The following is a 24992-nucleotide window of genomic DNA, read 5'->3' on the forward strand; positions in this document are numbered from 1 at the left end:
TTTAAATTTATTTTTATTTCTAATGTTGTGAGAATGTAGAACTGATTCTGAATCTCTGATGTAGCTGTATAAAAAATCTTGCATGGTGTCATGAGTTCCAGAGTACATTCACTTAGCTGAAATATGGAATGTAGAGGTTGTCTGATGTTTCATTTATTTTATTTAGTAATAGGTGAAATTACAATATAATGGTGAAGGATAAATATTCTAGAATTAAAAGCCAAAAAACCTCAAGAATACCTTCCAGAAAACCCATCAAGTACTTCTCAGCCCCAAAAGAATTTTCCAGATACTGTACTTTTAAATACTTCTTTAAATGGCAAGTGGTATATTTTATGGCTATTGGGAGTATTTTCAGTGTCTTTCCGAGCCTTTCTGGTTTGACTAATTGCCTAATATTGAATTTATGGAATTCAGTAAAACTTCATCTTCTCCTTAAATTAGCTGCTTAATTTTAGAGAAGGGTAACATGAAATATGAATGAGAGAATTAATTTTTCTGGAGTTATTTCTGTTTGCCTTCACTATATCTATCTCCTTCCTGTGGATACTCGGAAATGTCTGTTTTATTCAGAATATTACCAAATTCAAGGTAGAAAAAAACATTCCCATGGTAATTCCTAATGGAAACTTATCGCAGTATAAAAGGTGAACTACTGTAAAAGTGCACAGGCCTCTTAAAGCTTTCCAGGGGCATCCATTGTCATGGGCATCTGCTTCTTATAAAAGTGAGGGCTCAGACACATTAGTAATCTGAGCTTCCTGAATCTTAAGGGGAGTAAGACTGTTCTTCAAGCAGCTAAGGCCCAAATTTATGGAGTCATTTAGGGGTTCAAATCAAATCCTGAATACGCATTGATAGCAAATCCAAGGCAGAGGGTGTTAATACAATATGTTCACTCTGAGGAGAGTAGCTGAAAGAAACTATACTGTGGTGTTCTGTTGGTCACAGTTAGTCCTCATTGTGAAGTAAGTAATCATCAAATTACAGGTTTGTTGATTGGAACATTACCAACAATTTTCAGAATTTGTCCTATGCTATGCAAAGTCGGTCAATATATTGTCTGAAGTTCTTTCTCAGGAGAATTTAGTGCATAATGGCTTTCTGCACCCACCAGAATTTGTCAGTACTGAGAAAAAAAATCATCAATTTGGTAAATGAGCCATAGTTTCTGACATTTGGGGTGAGTAAATCAAACTAAAGCTGTTAAATGTTTTTAAAATCACATTAAGTATTTTTATATATTAACTCATCCCTTTTTTAATACTGAAACTCAGAGCTGATTTTCACAAAATAAAAAAAGAACACTGTAAATAACTCTTCTTATTTTTCCAGTTTGCAGTACAAACACAAACAAACAAATAAATAGGTAAGAAGGAATGGGAGCAGCTTTTCTTTGTTGCTTGTGACACAAGTTTGTTCTCAGTTTGGTTCCAAATCTGTAGGAATGACAAAATCTTCTGAGCCTAGTTATAGGTAAAAGAGGAATGCAGTTCTTCATACCATACTACAATCTGATCATGATGTAGCTTACTAATTTCTGTACAGAAAAGCCTATGAACACATTTATCTAAAGTTTAAATACATATAGCTCTAAACAGAGAAGCTATTGTTAAATGATTTAAATTTTCCTAACAACAGCAAAGGAAATACTATGATTTGCTTGTAACAGCTAGCTGATTGACTGTCAATCAAATTGATGTAGATAAGAAACGGAAAATTACTTGGGTTTTTTACATGGCTGTTCCTTAGATTTTGAAAACTTTTTCATTTTATGGACTTGATTTGATTGGTGTAATCATATTTAATTCTTTCAATAGCAACTCAGGTTTGCATGTACATTCTACCAATTTTGTATAATAAATCCCAGTGTTTTACCACATAAAAATTTCTTCATGTGATGTGATCAAAATCAATGGATTAGCATAAATACTCCAGAGAAGTGCTCAAAAAAGCAAAATTGTTTGAAACACTTAGTTTATAAAATAACATTTTATTTATCTGCCATGTGGAGAGTATAAAACATGTGAACGTTACAATAGTTTCAGTCCAGAGTAGCAACTAGAGCTGCAGTAGTGTGACCCAAAAGTGACGGGGAAAGGCAGGGTGTTCTGTGTGACACTCAGAGCACAGCCCAGGAAAATACATGGATTTTTCTGCCCGGGTGTGGAAGGCTGATAGCAGAGGTAGTGCACAGCTACTGCTTGCAAGCCACAGTCACATACAGTCAGGAATAATTTCAGTGTTACTGTAGGAAAAAACTGGAAATAAAGAAGACCACAGAGTTACAGAAAGACTGTTTTCTTTAGCCTCCTCAAAAAGAAATCAGGCAGAGCTGAAAAGAGCGTCTGGGAGAGTTTTACTGTTTCTATTCCAGTCCATGTGAGAATAACAGTTGCTTCTACAGGAGTATTTTGTTGCTTTAAAGGATTCTGGCCTCCACTGGAAGTACAGGTTTTGCAACAGATTAATTATTTTATCTTCTCATCTTGTACTTGTCTCGTAAGACGCAGGATGGAAAAGTTATGCAGTCTATATTTCAACATCACTTACAATACCAACAGTGTGCACTGATGTAGAACCATTAATTTTGGAAGCACTCAAAGCATTAGTAAGATGGAGCCACCCGCTGGCTTTATAAAGTGTCAGGGAGAATATGTACCTTAAAATGCTGCTTCTGCAAGCAGGTAATAAGATTACTATTTCTGAGCTTTTTCTGTTGAGGGCTTTTGAAGTATGCTGTCTTAGTGTCTCTGATGAATTTTTTCCATGTAGTTAGTCCACACCTCTTCCCTGGGTAGCCAAGCCTCCATTCTGTGATCACTTACAAGCACGCTTAAGCTCTTACACCACAGAGTCCTTCATGTGCAAGGAGGTCCAACAACAAAGTTTGTTGCAACTTCAAATCCTGTCCATATTAGCTTTTACATAATTAAAAGAGCCAGACCAATAAAAAGCAGCAGTCTGTACACTGATTTGGAAAGCAATTAATGACAGAAGCCAGAAGCTATAGAGGGAGATGTATCAGAAACTGAATATTGTTGCATATTATTATTTAAAAATTGTGGTGCTAATTACTTTAATAACAGATTCTGGATACAGATTAGATGCTGACAAGATGAGCAAACTTGAAATACATGTTTTAAATCATACATGTTTTTCCTGTAATACTTACTTTGTTCACAAAATGCACTGGGAGCCTGACATAATTTTGCAAAGCAGTTGTTTTATTTTGCTGGACTTTACCTTGATTTATGCAAATTAAACATGGTGTAAAATGTGAATCCTCATATAGACCTCAATTTTGAGGACTATTCCTGGTTGGAAAAGTGCTATAAACACATTTGGAGTTAGACAACTGCCACTGCAGATAAATGATGTAAAATTCAAATCATATGACGGGAGTATTAAAAGGCAGAATAACCCCAAAAGAAGAAAAGGAACTATAAAACCAGCTGAAACTGGTCTACACACTTGGATCTCTTTCGAAGTGCACGTGCAGCAGCCATGGAAACAGGATGTTGCTGCAAGAGAATTCTGTCCATGAGCATCCAAATTCCACCCAGTAGCAAAAAGAGTATAAAAGGATACACAGAAAGGTGTGTGGTGGGGACTGTTTCTCTGTGTGCTCCTTAAGCAGGGCTTCTGGGCTGCTGAGAGCTTTTCAAAGCCTGACTCTGAATATTTTGCTGGACTGGTCACCCAGTAACTGATGCTAATGTAGTTTTTTATATATTTTATGATGACTTCTATTGTTACAGGAAGGATCAAATTTAATCCTACATGCAATAATAATTTTGAAAAAATGTGGTTGTTTGCTGTAACATCAGATTGCATTTGAATTGGAGTCTTACTAAACAATTTAATTAGACAAATTCTATAAGAGGAAGAAAAGCTACAGATAGGCAATATCTATTTTCTCCAATTATCAACACTGTCTGCAAATATATCTCTACCTACTTAAAAAACCAAACTTCTTCATTGATCAGATTGCTGTATTTTCTGTGCATAAATACGGTCAGGAGAACAGAGCTGTGCTTTGTGGCTTGATCAAGAGTTAGAAAGTGCCTTTTTTTCAGGTTCCCAAATCATTGGTATGGTAATTATTTTAAAAATTCATCATAGACTAAGGAGATATATGGATGTGGCAGCCACTCTGCATTCAGCATGAGACAATCAGGTTCTTCTAGGTACTGAATTAACTCTAGACCTCTGAAACCCCTGGTTGTGTCACATGCAAAACCTGTAAATCTTTCAGCAGTGGTAGCTGCAGGGTTTCTCTGGGGCTGTTATCAAGCCTGTAAGAGTACTGCATGGATTGTGTGAAAGCAGCTAGAGAGAACCTGTAGTGAATGAAGTTTTTGGGAACAAACTTGGTCCTGAGAGCACTTCTTGGAGATGCAGCATGGGAAACAGAGAGTACACTGCCTGCTGTAGTTTTCCAGAAAAGGATATTAGACTCATTGGATTAGAATTAGATTAGAATAACTGGATATATATTCCCTGAAAAGAGAAGAGCATATCAAAGAAGCATTTTGATCCTACTGATAAGAAAACTTGGCAAGTCCCAGGACTCAGTGAATCACAAGAATCATCTCACTGACTTTTACTTCAAACCAAAAGGCTAAAAGCTGACATTTGCCTTTTTGGTAGTTGTACTATGTAGATTAAAATCAATGCAAAGTTTGCTCCCATCAGCAAATTTCAAGTGTGGTATTGTGCAATCCAGTTTAACTCAGACAAATGCTGATTGGAGTTCGAGCTTCCAGATGACATCTGCAGGAAATTTGCTGAAAAGTTTGTACAGTAAATTCAACCCATCATTCTCTACTGAAAGTGAGTTCTGTAATGTTCTTGGCATACTTTGTTCTGAATCTTTATAGAGATTGCTAAACTTAAACAGTGGAAGAAAATACCTACCTCTGACTTGCCACTTCTCCCCGTGAAAGCCATGGTTGGGCTGCACAAGTGCCCCCAAGGGATGTGGAGGCCGACAGGACTGTCCATGCCATGCAGGTTGCAATACAGTCCTGCAGATTTCAATAACACTCCAGGTCTTTTCTACTGGGGCAGTTATGAACAAATTTATTACTTATAGCCCTGGACTTCTTAGTGGACTTTAGGATTGACAGCTCCCTTTAGAGTACAAGCATGAAAATCCTGAGTCTTTTTATACTGCTGTCAAATAATGTAGCATTTAATGTATCTTGTTGCTTTCTCATTCACGCAATAAATATGTGATATTTTAAACTGATTTTGTAATGCAAAAGAAAGTAGAAACCCTATGTGAATTCAAGGTTCACCTTCTGACTCAACTGTGCCCCCAGTGAGCAGTAGAACTTTTGCTATTTAAATATATTTTTCTTTGTAATTTATGTATATTTTAATACTCGTAGGGTTTTTTCAATATATGCATTAATATTTTATACACAGTTTTCAAGTTACTGGTATAATATTTACATGTAAGAAACCTTTTCTTTCAAGATGCAAACCCCCTGGTTTTTTATTTTTATTTTTTCAATTGTTTTTTTGATCTGAAGTGATTTTTTTAGACAACTACTTAAGACTGAAACAAAAGAGATCCCATATGTGTGGAATCTCTTACTTGTTTTCATATTTTGCATGCTGCCTGGTATGCCCAACCCTTCAATTACCTCACTGCTAATTTCAGCTTAGTAACTGGATTTATTTTGCAATCATACGGTGTGTGCCTTTGTGCCTTTGACAAACAAAGGCACACTTTCCTGACAACAGGAATCTACTCTCTGAACTATTGATTCATTGCTAGCTCAACCCTCACCTCCCATTCTTTAGGACATGTTCTGGAGAAGCCTAATGCCCAGACCATCTCTCTTCATCTGAAATATTTAAGTGTTGGAGTTCCTAATACTATTGTAGAAGGGAACTGGGTAAAATCTAAACTGTCACAGACTTCACAAAAGGTGTCTGTTTACTTATGGCACCATGATCTCTGAGCAAAGGCTAATGGCTGTGCCCGGTGAGGGACCCACGGCCGAGGCAATGGGGAGGTGTGGGCCTTGGGGAAGGACCCCTCTGGGGACAGTGATTTGTGTGCTTGGCCTACCCATGCTGGAACTCAAGGTCTGACCCATGGCAGGCAGTGTTTATAGCCATAGCTGTTGTATTTATGGATTAATCTTCGAGTATTTTGAAAAAAACTCAGACAAATCCAAATCAAATGTTTATATATTTGGTTAGATTATAAACATTAATTGAAAGAGCTTAAGTTGCTGTTACTATCAGCCACTGAAGGGAAAATCCTTGACAACTATATTCTGTAATTTAACTCCATGCAGAATCATCCAGATATCAAAGTACCACTCAAGCTCATTAGTGCTCCCTGCTGTCCCACATAGTATCTGGCAGCAATTCCTAGGTAAGTAGGCTGCTGTCCTTTAGGACATCCACATGCGCTCATCCCAAAGCAAAGTCATTCAGACCAGTTAGGCGAAGAAAGAATGGGAATGTGGCTATTGAATGGAGTAGTTCTGAGACTGATGGATCTAAAATGCATTTCAAGCATGTGTCTGCACACCACCGTCCAGTTCTTGAAGGTGGCTTTATCAGGTATTGAAATCTCCTGCTAGAACTTCCAAGGTCTTTGGCAATACAAAGCCAGGTGAGAGCTTCAATAAACACCTCAACAACATAACATGGTCTAACAGCAGTAGCTGATAACCTTCCCCTGAGTCAAAAGCGTATTCTGCAAGTTCAAGCAGCATATTTTTTATATACTCCATCAGCTCAGCATTTTCTGGTAACTGAATTAAATTTATCTATGGGTTGCTTTGTGTTTTCCTGTATTTGCCATAATAGTGTTTTAAATGTCAGTTCCTCAAGTACCTGCCTTTTCAGGTAGTATTTCCGAATGCTAGCTATATAAGGACGGTTTGGCCTGCAAGATCTGGCAAAAAAGGGCGCACTGTAATATGTTTTGAGGTAAGTTTGTGGGGTTTTTCTGCATAATTTATGATACTTAGAGAACTCTAAGAGCCTTCTATTTGTAAGGGAAAAAAACAAACCTAGAATTCTTTTTGAAGAAGGTAGGGGAGGTAGTCCTAATACGTGATGCAAAATTCATCTGATGGATTACTTTGTGAAGTTGCAACTGGGCAGAGTGTTTTATTTTCAACCAAAAATAACTTTCATTTCTTGGTTGGGTTTTTTGGTCGTTCTTTGATTTTTTTTCTCCAGGGTGGAGTATTTGGTTTTGATTGTTTTATTTATCTGATATCTTCCTGTTAGATGGCTGCCACATTCTGTGCCATAAAAACCATTGCTGTGGTAGCTGAAACATAGAAATGGGTTCTGTGTCTCACAGATTTCTCAGGCACCTCAGGTCAACATGGCATCAGATATTAAAGAGGCAAATAAAGTGAACAAAAAGACAGGAGTGACCTGGTTTTACAACAGGCAAATAAAATTCTGCTGAGCTCTGTTCTCAGGCAGCTGTGCTGCTGTTGGTACACACTAGTTCACACTTCTTGTGCTCACACTTATTTGGGGCTGCAGATTTCATGTTGTAGTCATCACTGCTGCTGTAACTCTGAGAACTCCTGGAAAGCTCATCCCTCTCCATGTGGTCCTGAAGGTAAAGCAAAATCCCCCTTCAGACAATGGTAGGCTATGACCTGCTCACTAAATCTTCAACATTGGCTCAGCTCTCTCTTGTAATTCCCCTTTTGGGTGGAGAAAAGTGTGCTGCAGAGACTGAAGGAAAGCTAAAATACTTGGCTTAGAAAGAGAAGATTCCTTCTCTATGAGAAGCAGGAAAATCTGTGTCACCTGAGAGTCAATCTGCATGTGGGTTTAAATCCTGCTATTGAGTTCCCATGTTGCAGGACTGTAAGACATAAAGTGTATTATATTATTAATGAGTAGGTGTCCACATCTGGTGTCTCAGCTGATAAGGACCTTCTTCCATAACTTGTGGGCTGACTTTGGCTGCTGAGGTGAATAATCTATTTTAAATACTCACTGGTTTGCTTCACTATTCACTATGCAATAGAAAGCATTTATCATTTCAGAGAAGCATAAATTTATAGCTTTTCTTTTATGTTCCACATTAAAGGGCTCTGCATATTTATTAGCTGATGGTAGCGAGCATTATATATTTCACATTTGTTTGTGGTTGCCTGTATTTCCTGCTGTTAGCAGTCCAGCAAAAAGCCAAAGGAAGAGCTTACAGCAGTAGCAGCACTTATGCTCTTACACGGGATTTTCTAAAGAACAACACACTCACACAGAGCTATTTTCAAAATATGGACATTTAGAGGTAATCACAGACAACTGGGCAATAATAACTGAAATGTGTGATTGTCAGTGCTTCTTTTATATTTGTAAAAACTTCCAGTCATGTCACATTTGCCCTGGCTGTTTTTCATTTCATATTTCAAAGGCAAGTGCTAATTTTTTAACACAGTATTGATGCCTGTTTCAAGGCTGGTTAAGTTTGATGCTTGCTTTCTGCCAGCAAGGTTTTACACAAAAGTTTTACACACCCTTTTGTGATGCAGAACATAACAGTGAAACCACTGGATGTTTTATTTTCTTTCCCACTTAGACAACAAATGGGGTATGACTGCTGTTCCCTAATGGGTATTTTTTTTTTCCCTGAGGAAACAAGTTTCCAAGGCTTGCACTCTTACAGTAAGTTGTATTCTGTTTTCTTCTGTTTCATTAGGGTACACTCATCTTTGGTGAGGTTTCTTTACATGACTATATGTATTCCACAGGCTTCTCCTCCTGCCTCGGGCTGTGTTGGGATACGCCGGAGGCATGGGCGGCCAGCCAGCCTGGGGACTCCGCTCCCCGCCGGCAGCCTGGGGGCTGTCCCCGTTTGCAGGGCATCGGGCATTCCCACGCGAGCACCAGTCGCCCAGGTGGGCTCAAAACCAGGCGAGGCACGCCCGTGGTGGCGAAGACAAACGATCGCGCTGTCCATTTCCCCCTGGGCGCTGCCAGCCCGACAGGAACGGAGCCGCGCAGGGCACCCGGCGGGGACCAGTGGGGCGGAGAAGCGGGAGGAGCAGGTGAGGGCGGAGAGGTGCCCCCGCGGGCCGTGCCGTGCCGTGCCAAGCCGTGCCGGGGGCGGGCGCAGGAGGATGCTGAGGCCGGCCAGCGGAGCGCATCCTGACGCAGCGGCGGCCCGAGCCGCGGCGGGCGGGCGGATGGCGGGCGGCGGCGGACCGCCGCGGGGCTGAGGGGTGGCGCTGCCGCCGCGCCTCTCCGCGCCGTGTGGCGCCGTGCAGCGCCGTGCCGCGCCGCGCCGTGCCGTGCCGTGGTCGGCCGGGCGCCTCTGCAGGCTGGCCCCCTGCGGCTGCCTGCGGGGCGGCAGCGGCGGGCGGGCTGCCGGGATGATCCGGTTCCGGAGCTCCAGCATCAGGTCGCTGAGCGCGGAGATGAAATGCACCGTGCGGCTGCTGGACGACTCCGAGATCTCCTGCCACATCCAGGTGCCGGCGCGGAAAGGGGCGGCGGCGGCGGGGCGGCTCGGGGGGCGGCGGCTCGTGGGTCGCAGGGCCCGGGCGGCGGCTCGGCTGGCTGGGCTGGGCTCGGCTCGGCTGGGCTGGGCTGGGCTCGGCTGCGCTGGGCTGGGCTCGGCTGGGCTGGACTGGGCTGGGCTCGGCGCGGCTGGGCTCGGCTGGGCTGGGCTGGGCTCGGCTCGGCTGGGCTCGGCTGGGCTCGTGTCGGCTGGGCTGGACTGGGCTCGGCTGCGCTGGACTGGGCTGGGCTCGGCGCGGCGCGGCCGCGGCGGGAGCTCCGCTCCCCGCACGCCCCGTTCTCGGCGGGGGCTCCGCGCACCTGCGGGGCGGCTCCACGGCTGCTCCGCCGGCTCCCGGTGCTGCGCCACGGCGATGCGCTGCACGGCGCGGAGCCCGCCCGGCCGCTGCCGGAGCCGCGGGATCCGTCGGGCTCCGGCGCTCCCGGCACAGCGTCCCCGCGGGCGGGAGCAGCGCTCTGGGCTGCGGTGGCCTGGGCGAGCAGGGAAACCCCGGCGGCCACATCCCCGTCCCGCGGGGGTAACGGGGCGCCCGCACGGCAGCGCAGGCTGCGGAGCCGATGTGCGGGAGGACTCGCTCTCCGACACCGGGAAAGCCCTGCCCTGGAAGCAAGGCCCGCGGCGTGCGGTGTCGGGAACCGCCGTTACGGAGATAGCGGGCAGAGTTCAAAATGAAGCTCTGCCCCCTCTTTCTCTTCATCTAAGACAAAAGATAACTTGGAGCAGGCTTTTCAGTGATAGTAGTTGCTGTGTGGTTGGGGGGGGGGGGGGAAAAACCAACAAAAAACAACTTCGCCGAAGTGCTTCTTCCTAATTACTTAGTCCCTCTTTCTTCCTTCAAGTATTAAGGATAGATGCAAACACTGAGGAGTCTGTGCCTTTGTGGTGTAGCAGCAATGTTTGTAATGCATGAAAGCAGGGGTATTTCAGTTGTTCTGACAGGAACTGTAACTCTGGTTACACTATGGAAGACGTAGAGATTCTTACAGATTTAACGGCAAGCATGAAAATCAAGTTACCCTCTGAAATTTCCACAGTGTTCACAGAATAACAGAGACGAACTTGGCATCCAGATCAGAAGATGTGAGTGGCCTTTTAGGAAGTTGTTTGTCACTCACAGTTGGTATTTCTGTTTCTCTGACAGAAAAAACTACATCTTTAAATCGAGTTGGTAATCTTATACTAAGACCATTATGGCTGAAAAACTCCAAGTGCCATGAAATGCAAGATTCATTTTTGCTGGGACCAAACTATGTTTTTGTTAGTTCTAACAGAGCTATTTAACACAGAATAGAGTAAGATAGTTCCGGTTGAAAAGGACCTAAAACAATCCCCTAGTCCAATTGCCTGACTTCTCTGGGGCTGACCAGAACATAAAGCCTGTTACCGAGAGCATTGCCCAAGTGTCTCTTTTTAAGGCATCAGTTCCAGGAAGCTTGCTCTAGTGTTTGACCATCCTCTTGGTAAAGAAAAGTTTGCTGATATCCAGTCTGAACCTCCCCTGATGCAGCTTTGAGCCATTCCTGTTCCATGTTGCTGGATGCCAGGAACACAGCAGCATTCCCTCTCCAGGTCCCCTGCCCAGGGAGCTGTACAGAGCAATGAGGTCACCCCTGAGCCTCCTTCTCTCCAGCCCAGACAGACCCAGAGCCCTCAGCCCCTCCTCATAGGATGTGCCTTCCAGCCCTTCCACCAGCTCTGTTGTCCTCCTCCGGACCATTCCAGGACCTCCTTCCCACCCTTCTCAGAGCGTGGGGCCCAGCCCTGCACACAGGACTCAGGGTGAGGGCACCAGGGCCGAATCCGGCAGGATGATCCCAATCCCAGCTGGTGATGCTGTGTCTGCTGCCCCCCGGGATGGGGTTTGCCCTCCTGGCTGCCCGGGCACACACTGCTGGCTCACCCTGAGCTGCTGCCCGCCAGCACCCCCAGAGCCCTTTGGCAGGCTGCTCCACACACGCTCCTCTCCCAGTCCGTGGTTGCCTACTAGTTACTCTTGAACGGCGTGTGACCTGGAAGTAACAAGAAATCACTGAAAACATTTTGTATGTGTATCATTCTAGTGCTCTCATTAGTGAAGAGTATGGTTATAAGATTTATTGAATAAGAAGCAGCATGGCCTTCAGAGTCTTTTCTTGAAGTTAATGGAAGCTTTGCAGAACTTATTTGGCATCTTTAAAAATTAGTCTCTTTAAACAATCATAAATTTAAGGTCAGATTCTGAGACGATGTTATGACAGTTCTTTGGGCTTGAAGTATTCAATAGATTTACATATGCTGAGAGTATTCCCTTCAATGTCTACAGAGTAGAAAAATAGTTACTTTAACACTTTAGGTGTTGTATTAGGCAAGGTGGAGCAATGAGCTCAGAACAAGTTGTATGGTATTGCGTTGTTGTGGCTCATTCTGCAGGCAAGAGAAAAATCACTGTTGAAAATATTTTAACTATTAGATTTCTAAGGATAATTCTGAAGATTGAATTCTGTTATAATCTCATTTAGAACTTGTTTTCCTGTGTCTGTACACTGACAAAAGCATTTAAAATGTCAGACTAGCTCAGATTGTTTCTTTATCCTTCTGTGTGCACATAGCTTTTTAGACACTAGAATGAATTAATGAATCCCAAACCACTCAACTTTTTGTCTTTAGTCTCTTTGTCAGACCTGTATTTGAACTTCATAGTGTGGACAAAACTTGCTAGGAGCTTTAGCAATACTAATTTTTTTTTTTTTAATGAAAGGAACTCCCATGTGCCAGTTAGATCTATATGTGCATATTGATGCATGTTCACTGGGACAAAATGGCCCAGATGATGTGCTGCTGGGTTAACAGTAGAGATGCCAGGGTTGTGCTGGCTGGAACATGATGGACAGCTGTGTTTTTGTCATTAAGAGGATGAGAAATCCTAATTCTACAACACTAAGAAATGCCATCAGAGTCTCCTAAGGACACAGGATGCAGTAAGGAATGTGATGACTGAAATTCTTGCTGTTCAGGGAAAAGGGAGGGGAGATATGTAGCTAGTCTAGATGATGAGGTGTATAGGTATGATTTGATACAGTTTAGCACACCAAGTTTTATGAAACCCTACTTTTTCAAGTATGTCTTTCCAGCAGTTGGCTTGTACATGTAGATTAGTATCACAGGAACCTGGTACCACTTCTGGGCAGAGGTGTATGCTAATTTTCAGATGCACTGTAGATCTTTGGCTCTACAAAATATACAACAAGAATTGTATGTTACTCGTCTATAACACTGGGTATTTGTTTTAGGAAAAATAAGTGGGAGGAGATATACTTAAAAGCTGCATATGCACACGTGTGTATTTTTTTCCTTCTTCTGTAAATTTCGGTGTTTAGGTAGGAAAAGAAAATACATGTTTCTTTTATTATTAAAGTTCTTTTAAAGTAGTGTTTCATCGGGCGACCAAGCTAATAAAGTTTGCTTTTGGAAATTACATTTTTTTAGCAAATAGTCTAGTGACAGCATATGGTGCAGTGTGGGGAGAATCAGAGAATCAGAAATGAATCATGCATTTTTAGACTCCAGCCAACTAGTTATCGAGTTGTGCAGCTGCCATGTGGGTCACCAAGTTGCTCAAGGCTAGGTTTGCATCTCAAAGGTCGAGACTCAATGTGCTGTCCTCCTCATCTGAGAGACTTTGTGACTGCAAAACAGATGAAGTGGTGACAGACACAAGAATGGGCTGGGACCCGAGGAACACCTAACTAATTCTTATGGTGATGTTTATTTTCCCATGTGAAGGTTTTTGTGTTTGTTTGATTTTTGTTTGTCTCTATAACCTGTAGTCAGACAGTCTTATAGCAGCAGTACGGTGAAGTGGCTGCGGCACAGCTGAAATAGAGAGGTTATGAAAAACAGCCTGAAGGGCCAGTGGCCACTGTCTGTTTCCATTTGCAAGAGAAAGAGGTGACCTGCTTGTGCAGCCTGCCTGATAAAGCACAGAACCAAGGTTTGAAAGAGGGCAATGGGGGAAGCAGGTCTTCAAAACTATTGGAAATGAGTCTGGAGCAGCAAGAAGACCTCCTTTCTGGAGGTATTAATGAGATACTTCTCTTCTGACTCAATGACATAATGGGTAAAAACTTCCAGTTTTGCTGACTTCAAGCAATAACTAAATTCAACAATTTAGCCTTTTAGTGGTAATAGCCTAGACCAAGTCTTGGTTTAACCCGTGCCACTTGCTCACTCCTTAATTCAAGTTTTCTCTACTCCTTGAGATTTTCAGGTTCAGCTGTGTGCAACCGGAGATAAGTTTGGCACGACTGAAGCTTTTCCTCTCATTTGGAGCTTATTATTGAAAGATGAACTTTGTTGTCTGTGTGTTTATTTGTAGAAATACTGCATGACTGGGTCTTCTTGTGCCCCAGCACATGTGTAATATTGTGTTGTAATGGGGCCTTTTAAATGTCACAGGTTTTGCTTTGAATGACCTTTCCTGTACAGAAATCTGTTTTGATATTCCCAAAAATATAATTTGGCTACAATACTGTTTTTTTTTTAATTGTATCTAAATAGTGATTTGATTGTTGCTTCAAAGAAAAAGCTTGAATTTCTATGTGTGTCCAGATTTGAACAAGGAGAAAATGTTATTTTTAAAAAGTGGTTTAGGAATCAGGGAGAAAATATAGCAGAATAAAGCTTTGATTTACTCATGTTCTGTTCTTAGACCTTTTAACATTTTTTGCAGAATTTAAAATGAAGGTGATATAATCTGAGAAAGCTCACTTCCTTCTGCTGCTGATAGCTCAATAATGTAGAATGGTCTTGTGCTTTGCTAATCTAATTTTGGGAGCAGCTTCTGTGCTGCCTGTACTTCAGCTAATAATTTATTTGCTTGACTCTTTTTTTTTTTTTCTAATTTTCTTTTAAATGTGACATACACTGTTCCGTCTAGTTCTTTTTGTAGCACATTGACCACTGAAAAGTTGTCTACTTGATTAATATTATCTGCTTGGTCTGTGTCTTACAGGCAAATGCTAAATTTAATAGAAATCTGCTAACCAGATAACACTATTTAAAATTCCCATCCCTCAATAAAATGTAAACCCCAAAGCAACATGCTGAAGCAGGCTGTGAAGTAAAAGAGCAGTTACCACAAGTCTCACTGTGAAGGTATGCTGAATGTCAATGAGTTAAAAAAAAATAAGTGGGAAAGGGAAGGCAGCATGAAAAGGGAAGGCAGAATGAAAATAGTGGAGAGGCCAGAGATGTGAAAAAGGCAGCAAATCATAGCTGTGGAAAGGGAGAGGTTAAGGGATTATGTAGACAGAAGGCAGGAGACTTAGTGAATTTATATTTATCCTGTAAGAGATGTCAGAAGCGTAACCAGCAAGCGCCTTGAGCTGCTGGATTGATACTACAGTGGTTCAAAATAGTAAGATGAGATAAGGAAGGAGATGCAGGTTAGGAAGAATTATTCTCTGTGTTCTGTTGACACATTTTAGAAACTGCTCACTAGGGCTTGTATTCCTGTCTTCATGTTTGAGCCTCTAATTGTACAGTTACAGGGGGTACTCTTGGTGAGAGTTGTACATGAGAACACTCTCTAATGAAGCTACACCTATGGGTTAAAGCTATTGCTGTTGTAATTGCATGTGTTGGAATTTGTTTTTTGTTTTTATACATTAATAATTCTTAAAGATGTGCTCTTAGCTTCTTCCAAGACTGAAAAGGAAACAGGAACAGAGTGTGGTGCTAGAAGATTACTTGGGTGTTGGCAGTTTTTCATTAAAAATAAGAAATTAATTCTCTTGATAGGTTTTAATATGTGTTCCTGAAACTTGGTACTTGCTTAACATTAGTTTCCTTGTCTCTTATAAAGAAAAGGTGCATACCTATGTGTAATATTGCCATATTACTAACAATTCATAAACTCTGTTGTTCTCTCTTGCTATTTTTTAAGTGAAAATACTCACAAAGCTGGTTTACATAGGATTTTATCCAACATATACTAAACTGCAGATGAACAGCTTTACTGTTGGTTAAAGCTTATTAATGATGATTTTTTTTCCCCACAATCTCATGCCATCTGATTAATGACCAAAATCTAAAAATTTCCTGTCCTAAGACCATAATCTTGCCTTTAATTTTTAACTGCCTGTTTACTTTGTGTTGTGATTGACATTGCAATTCATAGTGTGATTGCTAGTAAATAAAGGAATCTGTACTTAAAGACTTACCCAGTCCGTGGTTAAGATGAAAGTATGTTTCAGTAAAAAGAAACAATTTAGGTGATAAGTAACTTAATATAAAGTATAGTCTTTTCACTTTTACCCTCCTTTCATTTTCCTTTCAGCTTTGTATAAAGATTTTACATTCATTATGGTCAGGCATGTTTGAACACTATCTGAACAGTAGAGGTAGAGCTGAAATAAGAATAAAAGGCAATTGAAAAATCTTTAAGCACAATGCAGCACTGCTTATATCTGTGAACTGCAAATCATAATTTTGATCCTGTGTGTAGAAAAGTGGCTCCTGTGAGATACAGAATGCTTTGCAGGAACTTCATGCACTTTTTTGTTTTGAAAGGTCTTTTTGCACCTCACCCCAAGGTTTTCTTGTACCTTGAGACGCCCTAGTCTACATAAGCATCTCCAGTGCACTGATACAGATTGAACAGATGAGGCAGCCAAGAAGAAATAATGTGGCAGAATTAAGTAGCCAAAATAATTTATTTGTGAGGAAGTAATGTATTTTCATGTTTTGGTTGTATTTTTGTAGCTTGGATTTCCTGTAGAGGTTAGAAGTTATTTTACAGTGTGTATCAATGCTCCTGAACTTTGAGCTTTAAGAAAAGGAGATATTAATGCCTTTCCTATGGCAAGGTGAGAGAGAGTCTGAATGGTTTTCACTGGTCCCCTGTAATATTATAGTAAAAACTCAAGTTCTAAACACTTAGGTTAAAGAATGGGAAAAATGACAGCTGATTTTTCTCTTCCTCCTCAAAAACAACCAGGTGGGTTAGAAGACTGGAAAGTAATTATCTCTGTGATAAAATACTTGTTTTCTGTAGCACAGGTTCTTGTTCTTCTGAGTATTTTGGCTTATTAAATCAAACATACTGAAATGGCTCTCCATCTTCTTGTCGTTCTCTCTCTCTTTTTGCACTTCCCCTCCATTCCCTAGAGAGGGAATAATGTCAACCTGTTAGCAATGTTCATAACGTCCAGATAATCCTTCTCTCCTTGTCCTGTTAAAGTCAAGCTGTCAGCATACGACTTTGGCTGCGCCTTTCCCTGCTGCATATAGAATATATCTCCTTAGAGTTCTTCCTTTAGCTTAGTTTTCTTGTCTGTTCCTTTATTTTTGATTGCTTAAATACTGCTCATTTTTCTCCCTAGCCTTGTTTTCTGACAGACCCATTCTAGACCTTACAAGTCACATTTTTGTTCCTTCTTTTCACTGTGTTTTTAATTCCTTGTCTGATAGTGAAAACATAGTTTTAATAATTCAGCAATTTAATATTAAGTCTTCTTTCTGGCATGAAATAATAATAATTATTGTAATAATGATTATGATAATCATAACAACAACAATAATATCACACTTTTCAAGCAACATCACACTTTTCTTTTTTCACTTCTCTGTCAGTTTATGTTATCTTTCCCAGCTACAGGCATTCAATTCCTAAAAGTGCTTCTCTTTTCCTCTTTTCAGGGTCTAACACGTTTTTGGTGGAGGTGTGTTGACAACCACCTCTGGCCGTTTCAGTGTGCTTACAATTTCAAGACCGGCGTTGTTCTATGGCAGTTGTTAGCCGAGTGTGAGCAGTAATCATCATATTTGTGGCTTCTGCTTATGGGAAATACACACTGATGATCTAGTACTGTTCTATTTAGAGGAAAATTTCCCCTCTGGAAACTTGATAGGAAATGTATCATATCAATCCATATATGGTTAGAAAACAAATAAAATTTCTCAAGGCTGTTCACAGTCAGAAATGAGAAGGTAAAGGGCCATATACCTTAAGTTCTTTTTCAGCAGAAGTGTTCACAAATGGAAATAACTCCTGCAATAGTTGGAAATCTGATGATTCAAAATAATTGCAGTAAGATACATAAGTATTGAGTGGCTGCAAAATCATTGCTCTTTAAATGCTCCCTTTGGAAAATATGTTAAGTGAGTCAACACCTTCATTAAAAATAAAGTTATTTTTCCCTTGTTTACTTGAACCCCAGGAAGAAGTAAATTATTTCTATTGAAGACAAATTTTTCTCCTTTCAAATACATTATCTCACAATGATATTTTCCCCATAGCAACTCCCTTTTGATTAGAACTGTGCTTAAAGAACACAAACCAAGATAATTTCCATCTGACCAATTTTTTCTCGATGTTATAATATTTAAACTTGCTGTAAAAGGGCAATGTTGCAAAGATAACTTTGGAACTTCTGACAACACCATGTAAAACCTTTTTCATGCCATCAGTCTGTATGCCCACTTTTCACAATTTTTCACATAACAGAAAACTAAAAAGAAATGGTATTACAAAATTAAAACAAACACACAATACCCTCATGTTCCAAACCCAGACAGTGTCAGAAAATTTACAACAGGACATAATAATTTATTAAACATAAGTAAGGTGAAATTGTGAAGATATTGATGCATGAAGTTCAGACTTGCAATGGTGTGTACTTCTTTTTTTTCCAGATGCAGAGACTAGTCAAACACTTTTGTTTCCAAAACGGAGTGTCTATATGTGCACTGATTTTTGGGAATGGTTCCTGGACTCTCCTGTCTACCAATCATTACCTGGGAACTAGTCAGCAAGAATGCTAATTTGGAGAAACAGTACTGTTGTGTCCCAGCAGTTTGCCTGACATGGGTGGTGGATTTCAACACTCCAAAATGCTTGGAGGGTTTTAGTAGTCTTAGTATAGATGCAATCTCCATTTTTAAAAAGGAAGAAAAAGAAAGAAAAAAAGAGATTTTTTTTTTTAACGACTGAAGATGTATTTTATGGTTTGATACTAAATCGTGTGAAATAGTAGCTATGTTCATGGCACTTTCATTTTAAGTGGAAAATCTGAAAAATTGTGAAGAGGATCTTCAGTGGTTTTTGGTGGCTAAACCAGGAGTCACACTGGTTTTAGCAGGTACTTTCAAAACATCAGCATTTAGAATATGTGGCTGTAATCTTGGATTTGTACCTGTAATATGTTCTGTGATGACAGTCTTGATTTTCCTGGGTAGTGTGGAGGGTGTATGTGTGTGCTGTTTCACTTGAGTGCTCTTAGCAGCAGAGTCTAATACAAAAGTATTCTGCACAACTTCAGTCAATGGTTTTCTGTTCTCATTTTTATGGACACAATCTCCAAGCCCTATAGAAGAGCGATCAATGAGACATGGCTGTTTCTTTATTTGAAGAGTACTTGCGAAAATGCAGATGAGAGTGGAGTGGAGTGCTATGCATGGCACAGAAATGCTACAGAACATATTTCTAATCCTATTTATTTTTGCTTTTCAGAACAAAAGGCAGTCAGCAGATCTTTCACATTCACCCTATTAATTTAAAATTAAGAAACAAAGATAAATACTGCACAGTCAGAGGACGATAGCTACTCTTGTGTTAGATGGGACAGTTACCTGGGGTATGAGTTAAACTTAGAAGCTGTGCTTCTAAGTTTAGAAGGCTGTGCCAGCCTAAACTTTAATGACTTTAAGAATTTATCTTGAAACATTCAGTGTGCGAGTCGGTGGAGTGCACCACACACATTGACCCTGCTTGCTCCTGCTCTGTGTGAGTTTTCTTTAGCTCCATCCTTGGAAAGGGAAGGAAACAGCAGAGGCTTTCACAGACGGTGCTGTGAGTGATTCAGTGTGCAGATTCAGCCATTCAGAAAAAATCATTCCAGCAGCTTGAAGAGCCCCTGCCAGTTGCTAGGTGCATATCCAGGGAGGTTTTCTGTTTTGACTGGAGAATCCACTCACATTTCCAGGATTTCTGGAGTTTTTTCATATGGTCTCTCAATTGGTACTTAACAGCCACCAGAACAGAGAAGAGTTGAGCAGTTGTCAGTCCCCAAACCAGACCATGTTGCTGGCTTGTGGGATTAAAGCAAGAAGAGTGGCACATCAAAATGGAAAATTACCAATCCACAAAGTTTCAGAACAGTTCTGGTTATTTTTTGTGCATGGATGATATGCACCAAAGAGGTAGCAATTTTCATCCTCTTATTTTCTTGAGAATCAGAGGCTTGTATCTTGCCCAGAAGAATTTATGGTGTAATTTCAGTGAAAACATAATGGAGGAATGCTTCATTCATATTGTGATGATGAGATCTCACAAAGTAATTTATGCAGCTGGCCTGAGTTTTAATTTAAGTGTGGAAAAATGCTGTAGAAGAGAAATTCTGGTAGCAGGATGCTGGTATATGTGGGCATGAGGAAAATCACACTGCCCAAGGCTAGTGTCTGTAGAGGAGACAGAGGCAGAAATCAACTTTATTTTAATATATAGAGAGACCCCTCTTGTCTCCATTGTGCTCGTGGGGAAGAGAAAAAGACTTTGGTTGTGTAGAGATTTCTGTTGTTATGTGATAAAATGCAAAAAGAGCAGTATTGGTTACATCTTACCAACATTTGCACCTGTATTTTTGTTTCATTCTGTTATGTAGAAAGTCTTTCCAGTGAAAGAACACATAGATTTTAAATCTACAATCACAACCACTGAGGTAATTTTTATTAATCTAATATATTCTCCTCCTTGTTCTATATTCACATGTACTTTCAGGTGTCAAGGGATGAGTTCTGTTTCAGCTAGGTTTGTGTAAATAACTTGCTCTCTCCTGACTCTGTTAGAGCTCATTCATCTTGTGAGTGTAGGAAGAACTACAGGAGGCTGGGTTGGACTGGGGAGGAAGGGGAAGCAGGAATTACAGTTCTTCACTGTGGCCACAGAGGTTTTGATTGCTAACTCCTGCCTTTCAGCAACTCCCAGATTACTGCCTTCTCTGAAATGGGTAAAGACACCAAATCTGTGCATAGACACAGACCCTCTTTCTGAGGCCAGCGTCTGGCTTGACATTCACACCTCCTTTTCATTACCTGCTTCTTCAGTCCACCAGATTGTTTTCAGTCCTTTTCACAGATTCTCTTTGTGGCACTTCCAGGTTGTGATTTCTACTTTTTGTTTGGAAGTGGAGGTCTTTGTACTGTCTTGGAAACAGAAACCCGATTGGTTGATAAACAATTCTGCAGTTTGGTAATTCCTGTAATTATTTCACAGGGACTATTTAAAGAATTGTTATAGGTTCTGTAAATAATTTTTTACTTGTGTCCTATTGGCTTTTTTCACCCCAAAGTACCTTTTTGGATCATTGTTATGATGAAAATGCTCTGGAGTTAGTCTTTGGACAGGGATGGCTAGAAGTTCCTTGCAATATTTTGGGCAGAGATTGTTTTCTGGCGTTTTTTTTGGGGTGTTCTTGTTTTGTTTGGTGTTTTTTTTTTGTTTCTTTTGTTTTTGTTTTGTTTTGTTTATTTGGTTGGCTTGTTTGTTTGAGTAATCTTTTGGAATTTATTTGTTCTGTGAATTATCTTGACTCCCTTGTTATATATTATTGTTCTTGTAACATACTGTCTGCATAGGGTAGTGTGTGTTTGTGCACACCCTATAATTTTCTTATAGTAATCTGTACAGTTGTAAGGCCTTTATAATATCCTAACTGTCTCTATGGGGATTTTTTGCAATTCTTTTATATTAATCAGGTTTTGCAGTAGCTATGTTGTACCTTAAAAACTTCAATTTCCACACCTTCTTGCTCATTAAGTAGGTTATTCTGACAAGTTTAATTTATTTAAATTGATTTTAAAATAAAAAAATCTTATTTTTCATGGTCTGCTTGCTGATCCCTCTCAAACCCAATCACATTTTTAAAATATCTTTTCCAAAGCTGTAGTGGTATTTATGCATTTTTAAAATGAGATTTAAAAAAACTTTACTGTTAAAAACTTACAATATTTATAGTAGCGATTTTTGCCCATTCTTTTTATTTGCACTGTCATGTGAAATCCTGAATGATACCAGGATTGTTCAGAAATAGTGGAAATATTTCTAGGTCCTGCAGGTGCTTTCACAAAGCATGAGAAAACAAGTAATTTTTGATAACTATACCTCCTATTCTTCCTGTAATAAGTCAGCACTGTTGATATATTATTTGGTATGAATATTCACATATTTTAATGTTTCTTTTTTATGTGTGTACATATGTTCACTCTAGAATTTATTTACACACCATGTCCAGGATATGGTACATAGTTTTCTTTCATGAGTCATAAGTAGTTCAGTGGATACCTCTGTTCTGAAAAAATAGACACAATCTGAATGTCCTGAAAAGCTCCAACATCTGCTTTCTCACTGTTCTATTTTTACTCTGTGAATGCTCTTGTTTCTTTGTGGTCAGACCTACCATTGTAATCCAAAACCTTTAAGAAAAGTTGTATTTTCCTTTTAGATTTTCCATAAATATTCTGCATTCTGATAATGGAAGAACTTGCATTTGATGTCTTTCTATTAGCCTGTTTTTAAAAGCTTTGTCTTTTATTGTTTGGAAAACTACGGGGAAGATGCAGATGTGGATTTAGCTGCCTTTGCTTTCTTTCTTCTCCTCCCCACCCTTTGCAGGAGGAGCTTTTGGTAATTTTGAGGGCACCAATTTCTAAAAATTATTTTGATGTCCTTCTTGTGTCTAGCCAAGCTGTATTTTGGTGGTATTCCAAGAACAACTAAAATTCTACCAGGTGTTGACAGGTGTGGCCCAAGAAGTAATGTATTATTCTTCATTCCCAAGCAGGTTATTCGTTTTGCTGGTGATGTCCTCTCCAGCCTCAGAGACAGCTCTGTGGTTCCCCTGCTGCCTGTCTCAGTATAAATTATTAATATAATAATTTATATTAACCTCTTTCCCTTGAAGCAAAACTCTGTGTTTTCACACTCGGTCTCAGAGATAATCTGTTGAGAAAAGAACTTCTTTGTTCTGTTCACCGCATCAAAATGTATTTTAAACTGCTCTCCTAGTTTCTGTTTTTTTAAAGAACAAGCAGGTAGGCACAGTGACATGTAAATTCTTCCTGAAATTCCCGATTCACTGACTTTGCAGTACTCAAAGAAGACAAGAAGAGCTGTGATTGTGGTGAACATGCAGAGCTGGTTTGTGCCCTACATAATGTTTGGCACTTCTCTGAGAGATGCAGAAGAAATTGCATTTTCTAACCTCCCTCTGCCTTCTCTGTCTCCAGAGGATTTCCTGCTTACGCAGTAACCCAAACGTTTGCTGGAGGAGGATTCTGAGTGTTTTATCCTGCAGACTGGATGGTACAGGAAGATTATGAATCCATGGGGAAGCCAGTTTAACAAATTCTGTTCCCCTATTGTGTCTGTACAAATTTGATATTGCTTTGTAATTAAAGTTGAATCTGCTTCTACAGGATATTGTTTTTCTCATTTTGAACAGTGAAGATTTGCCCATGCATTCCTGAAATAGATCAGCTAAATATATGCTTAAGAAAGAAGGGAAATAAAAGGGAAAGTACTGTCCTCCCAAAGGTCCAGTGGGATTCTTGTAGCAGTATTTCTTTGCAGAAATACCATGAGTTGAGTTGTCTTGCTGAGAGAAGGGTTTCTGCTTTATGAACAAGATAATTGTATATTTCTGTCCAAAGTAAACATCATCCTGACACAATTCATGAATGCCAGATATTTTATGCACTCACTGGAATAAACGAAACAGTGCCCTCTCAAGCACTTCATCTGTGATTAATGTTGTGCCTGCTTTTGCACATCTTTCAGCTACATCAGAGATCAAAATGAACTCCAGCACTTGAGGGGTTGTGGGGAGGATTTTAGACACTCTGGAGGAAAGTGTGTCTGTAAAGCCTTAATGATTGTTCCTTCATCTACACAGATTTGCTTTAACCAGCGCCAGATCTGCTGTAATATTGATGACATCCTTCACCTTATTAGTGGCCCAAATGTAAAAGAGCATATGCTAGTAGTCAAATTTCGTTCATTGTATAGGGAGACCTGAAATGTTGAAGGCTACAAAAGGGATGTGGGCTACAGCTACAGATTTGGCATGGAACATGCTTTCTGTTAAGTAAATGAAAAGTGTTTACAACTCTGACTCTTGTGCCCTGGGCGCATCCTCTGGCTTAGTTGGTGTGAGAATTTGATAAAGAAAATTCTGCAAGAGTTCCCTGACAGTGAGGCAATTAGTAAAATGTTGCAAGATATAATGGTGAAGTTGTATGTTGAGTGACTGCTTTTATCCCTGAAAGGGTATGAGAGTGTGTGGAGTACAAAAAGCCTGTTGCTTTCCATCTGCCTTGGTCTTGGTCTGGAGATTTGATGAAGCATTTGGCATTTAGGACACAGCAGCAGTAGTTGGTGAAAAACTAGACATGTACAATAGGAATGCTTAGCCAGACTGGGCAGTATTTGAGCTCAGTTTTATGGGCTTACAATATGAGATTGCAGAATGCCTAAAGTGGGGCTGCATTTACCCAGGGTCATTGCCAGGGCTGTGCCTGGGAAATGGGCTGACTGAGGCGGTCCGGTCCCTCAGGGAAATAAAGGATACTTTATTTCCTATACTTTATTTCCTATACTTATTAAAAGGAAATTTTATGGTTTCAGTGGGACTATTCGTCCCCTAAAATCTAGGTGTAGATTTTAAGGACTAAAGGAGGTTTCAAGGATAAAATCTGCTATTGAGAGAGAGGCTGTAATGGCTGTTTAATTTGGATCACTTTCTCAGTTCTGCAAGAAATAAAATTCAAAAATCTGAGATAGAATGCTCTGCCCTCTATACATGTGAATACATTCATGTGGGAATATGCTGTCTGAGATTTGTATTTCAAAAGAAACATTTAGTTCCTCAGGTTACTGTGTGGGATAGAGTGTTTTGCACTGCACTGGAACTTGTCTTCTGCAGAGCTCATGAATGAGAATGTGCTTTGCTATGGGTAGTGTGGAAAAATGAGTTACCATTCTTATTTGTGGTCTGCCTTCTGCACCTCTCCCCTTTTGCAGAGAGAGGGGATGAAGCTTGCATTGATCACAGTGTCTCTGTAATACCCCAGGTTTGCAAGGTCACTGTGTCCCCCTGAAGTGCTCAGGAGAGAAGTAGACATGCAGGCTGTTTCTACACTGTCACTGCTCCAGAGTTGGTGGGGTTTAATAGAAAAAGTTGCTTTTGTGCTGTGTGGGGTAGATATTATGTCCCTGAGGAATGTCGAGCATTAAGCTTTTCTGTATCTTTGTCATTCTCACAAGCTATGACCTTGTGTACAGCAGTGTGACTGCCAGACCTCAGGCACACCACATCATCTGAAGCACTCCATTTTCCGATATTGTTTACAAGACAACCATTTGGGAATACAAATGGAGAGCACAGTACAGGTAACATTCAGAATTTCCAGAAATCACACCCTAAGCCTCTCA

The 24992-nt window shown here is 40.4% G+C and overlaps 1 protein-coding gene across 2 annotated transcripts in view; it reads left to right on the forward strand.

Moving 5' to 3' along the window:
• Positions 1-9377: 9377 nt before the first annotated feature.
• The window catches only part of FRMD3 (FERM domain containing 3), a 129760-nt gene continuing 114145 nt past the window's right edge, over positions 9378-24992 (forward strand). The window contains exon 1 of one of the 2 annotated variants that reach the window (XM_054284404.1): positions 9378-9476. In XM_054284404.1, the coding sequence (XP_054140379.1) occupies positions 9378-9476 (99 nt within the window). The remainder of the gene's footprint in view (positions 9477-24992) is intronic. The other variant, XM_054284413.1, reaches the window with a different exon arrangement.

This window comes from Melozone crissalis, unplaced genomic scaffold, assembly GCF_028551555.1.
Source record: "Melozone crissalis strain CALT ecotype California unplaced genomic scaffold, PUWL_Pcris_2 ptg000005l_1, whole genome shotgun sequence".
NCBI classification, from domain to species: Eukaryota; Metazoa; Chordata; class Aves; order Passeriformes; family Passerellidae; genus Melozone; species Melozone crissalis.